The sequence below is a fragment of the Mus pahari genome, chromosome 20, assembly GCF_900095145.1.
Source record: "Mus pahari chromosome 20, PAHARI_EIJ_v1.1, whole genome shotgun sequence".
In the NCBI taxonomy this organism is placed as follows: domain Eukaryota; kingdom Metazoa; phylum Chordata; class Mammalia; order Rodentia; family Muridae; genus Mus; species Mus pahari.
Genome location: NC_034609.1, coordinates 27,867,363 through 27,871,016, shown reverse-complemented (window position 1 = coordinate 27,871,016; position 3,654 = coordinate 27,867,363). Strand labels below are relative to the sequence as shown.

General features: G+C 48.5%; 1 protein-coding gene across 1 annotated transcript in view; it reads left to right on the top strand.

The window, feature by feature from the left end:
• Nucleotides 1-1,990: 1,990 nt before the first annotated feature.
• LOC110337817 overlaps nt 1,991-3,654 on the top strand; it is a 16,814-nt gene continuing 15,150 nt past the window's right edge. Inside the window, exon 1 of the mRNA XM_021220852.1 lies at nt 1,991-2,635. Within this exon, the coding sequence (XP_021076511.1) occupies nt 1,991-2,635 (645 nt within the window). The remainder of the gene's footprint in view (nt 2,636-3,654) is intronic.

The following is a 3,654-nucleotide window of genomic DNA, read 5'->3' as shown; positions in this document are numbered from 1 at the left end:
GGAAGCTTTCTAGATAGGAGGTATGCTGAAATACCAAACCCCCAAGTTGTTCTAAAGACAGTTCTGTCTACTCTTTTAAAAGATAAGCCGGTCACAGGACTCCAATTCATTTGCTTTTCTGTTCTCCCACTTACTCATTGCGTAAATGATGACAAAGTGGAGTCGTTCCCCCGAAGAGTGGCCTATAGGTGTGTGGCTACTGAGCAGAGGGGATGGGACTAATAGGGCTTGAGGCAAACTCTGACTATAAAATACACACTGAATTTCAGAGATTTTATTTTCTCCCCCAAAGAGCATAGAACATTTCATTAGTAACTTTTAGTATAGCAATGATCTATCAAGGGAATGCAGCCAGCTCTAGATAAGCCATCAGTGGAGTGCTGCCCAGCCCAGAGGAGAGGGAAAAGCTACTTTGCTCTGGCAGGGGAACTGCAGTTAGCTTACTTTCCCTTCAGCTCAGTGTCATTTTCCTCAGGCCTGTCTCGACTCCTCTGCCTTACAGGGATGGTGCCCAGGTTTTGAAAGCTCACTCTGGAGATTCCTATCGCTCCACTTCTACAAGAGTTGCATCCCAACTATGGTCCCCAGGACTTAATCTCCAGCTGCTGCCAGCACCAGCTCTTTCCCCAGACAAGTCTGGTGGTAGAAAAAGCAAAGAGCTGACCACTGGAGGAAGAAATGGGAGGGGGTTGATAGTTAATATTGTCAGTAGGGCTTTAAAGAACGCATGCGTGCATACATGCACATATGCGCACACACACACACAAGCATCCAAGCCAGTGCAAATTAAGATGGAGAGGCAACTTGCACTCCACCTCAGGGGCAGTGAGTTCTGCTCACTGCAGTTGTCTTGTCCTTTACTGCGCGTGGCTATGGGGGAAACTTAGAGGTGCCCTCTCACGTCCCTTCCCACTCTCATGTTGGATGGTAGCCCAGAGAGCAAGCTCCTTCCCTGGGCAGGAAAGGAATCCATTGGGCAGATGACTGAGAATTTGCTTGGCAGAAACTGACGATGGTGTTTGGTTTCCTGACAGTAACATGTACTATTGCTGACCGTGCCCTTAGGTGCCAGAAACTTTGGTTTTGTCCACATCAACCTTATCAGAAAAGGTCTACTGACGACATAGATGACAGAGAATAATTTTGTACTCATTTTTACTAGTCATTAAAGTTACCCCTTATACATCCGTATATTTTCCGCAGGTCTCACTTCAATTTCACCATTCGTACCAGTTACTTTCATGTCAAGTCGACACAAGCTAGAGTCCTTTGGAAAACAGGAACCTCAGTAGAGAAAACATTCCCTATTGGCAGGCCTGTGAAACATATTCTTGATTGATGATTGATTTGGGAAGACCCAGCTAACTATGTGGGGTACAGCCCCTCGGCAAGTATTCCTGGGTGCCATAAGAATGTAAGCTCAGCAAGCCAGTAAGGACCATTTCTTCAAGACCTTTGCATCTGCTCTTGCTTCTGGGGTCCTGCTTTGAGTTCTCTAAGATCTTTATATATCAGCTCCTGCTTCCAGGTTCCCGCCTCAAGTTCCTGCCCTGATTTCCCTGGACGATGAAATAGTGAAATAGTGAAATAGTGAAATAAACCCTTTCCTCACCAAGTTGAACTTCCTCATGTTTTATCACATGTAGCTGATGTGCGAGCTCGGTAGATTTCTGGACCCTGCTGCACTCAACCAGCAGGCCTCACTGCATATGGCTTGGGGCTGGAATCTGGCCAGGTATACCCTCAAATAACTCCAGAACCCCTTTTCTCCGGGTTGGCTGGCTTGGGTTTTCAGGCTATGCATGGTGCCTTTTTCCCACAACAAGGGCAGCAGATTGCTAGGCTAGGCAGCAGCCATCAAAAACAGGTGCACGCGGGATAGGCTGCCAGCAGCCGTTGAAGCCAGTTCCCCAGCGGGCCATCGCCCTTCGGCCACCCAGCCGACTGGAGGCGCAGGGCCAGCCTGACATAATCAGGCTTGGAACCCACCATGAATCCTGCATCCACCAGGCGTGGGTCCAGCGGGGATGGGTCCAGACGCTCAACTTCACGACCTGGAGTGTCGAATGCTTCCTCCCTTTCGGCTTCACAGGTGTATGTGGCCTCTGCTGCACCTTCAGTACCTGGGACACCAACCAGCCAGGATCCTTCAGTACCAGGAACACCATCCCGCCAGCAATCTTTTATACGTGCCATACCATCCAGCCAGCGACCTTCAGTACATGCCATACCATCCAGCCAGCGACCTTCAGTACGCGCCTTACCATCCAGGCAGCGACCTTCAGTACGCGCCTTACCATCCAGGCAGCGACCTTCAGTACGCGCCTTACCATCCAGGCAGCGACCTTCAGTACGCATCATACCATCCGGCCAGCGACCTTTAGTTCGCGGTACATCATACACTAGGTCCTTGCAGTCAGTGCACAGAGATCGCATTGCCGACAGAGTACCAAAGAAATACAGCCAACATGAGAAAATGCCACCACCTCGACTGGTCCAAGGGTCTAAGAAAATTAAGATACCCGAAGCCGTCAAAACACAGGCTGAGGGCCACGACAGGCACTCAAAAAGAAACAGAGATAGCTTCTGGCATTTTTGCTGCTCAGCCAATGGGATGTTGAAGGTCTTGAGGATGGTGAGCAGGAGCTGCCAGCTGATTGGCTGGGTGGGGGGAGGGTGGTGGTCTCGGGAGTTGAGCACAAAGTTGCTGCTTGAGCAAAGTCTCCACAGTTCCCTCTGCCATAGTTTTCTGTCCTTTCTTGTCCCCAAAATATGTAGCCCTGACTGGCCTGGAGCTCACTATATAGACGAGACTATGAGACTAGCCTCGAACTCAGAGATCTCTGCCTGCATCTGCCTCCAGAGTGCTGGGACTAAATACTGATCCACCATGCCCAATATCATACACATCATTTCTCAGTACTAAAGGGTTCCCCCGCCTTCCATTTCCTAGGGTTTCCCCTCACAGACGGAAGTATGGAAACACTGAGTAAATAACAGCGTCGTAAACTAGCAAGCACAACCAATAAGAGCTGCCATCCAGAAGAGCTAGTCAAGCAATGCACAAGAGGCAAGAATCCAGGACAAAGGCAAGAGAGGCAGACATTAAAGTTAAAGTCAGAGTGGGGGAGCGCACCTAAGCATCCCTGACAGAGAAAGGGCCCGCAGATGGGGGCACAAACCTTCTGGGAAGGAAAGTTCCATGATCCAAACTGAACCCAAAATAGAGACATTCAAAGGGAACAACGTTTAAAACAAAGGAAAAGCAAGGGGCCCTAAGGTGGCTAAGTGTGGAAACCCTGCTAGGGCCAGGCCCAAAGATCTATCTGCAATTCCCAGAACTCCTGTGGTGGAAGGAGAGAAGCAGCCCTTGCGATTTTTATCTGACCTCCACGTGCACCCTCTCCTGCACCCATCTCCTCCAACATAAACAAATGGGTTTCAGTTTCTTATTTAACTCTAAAAAGATCCTATCCCTAAAGCATTTCTTAAATCAGACCCAGGGTTGATGTTAGGGTCTGGGCTTTCAAAGCATAAGATAGCATTCTGATGATGCTCAATCTTCTCTTTTCTTTTCTTTTCTTTTCTTTTCTTTTCTTTTCTTTTCTTTTCTTTTCTTTCTTTCTTTCTTTCTTTCTTTCTTTCTTTCTTTCT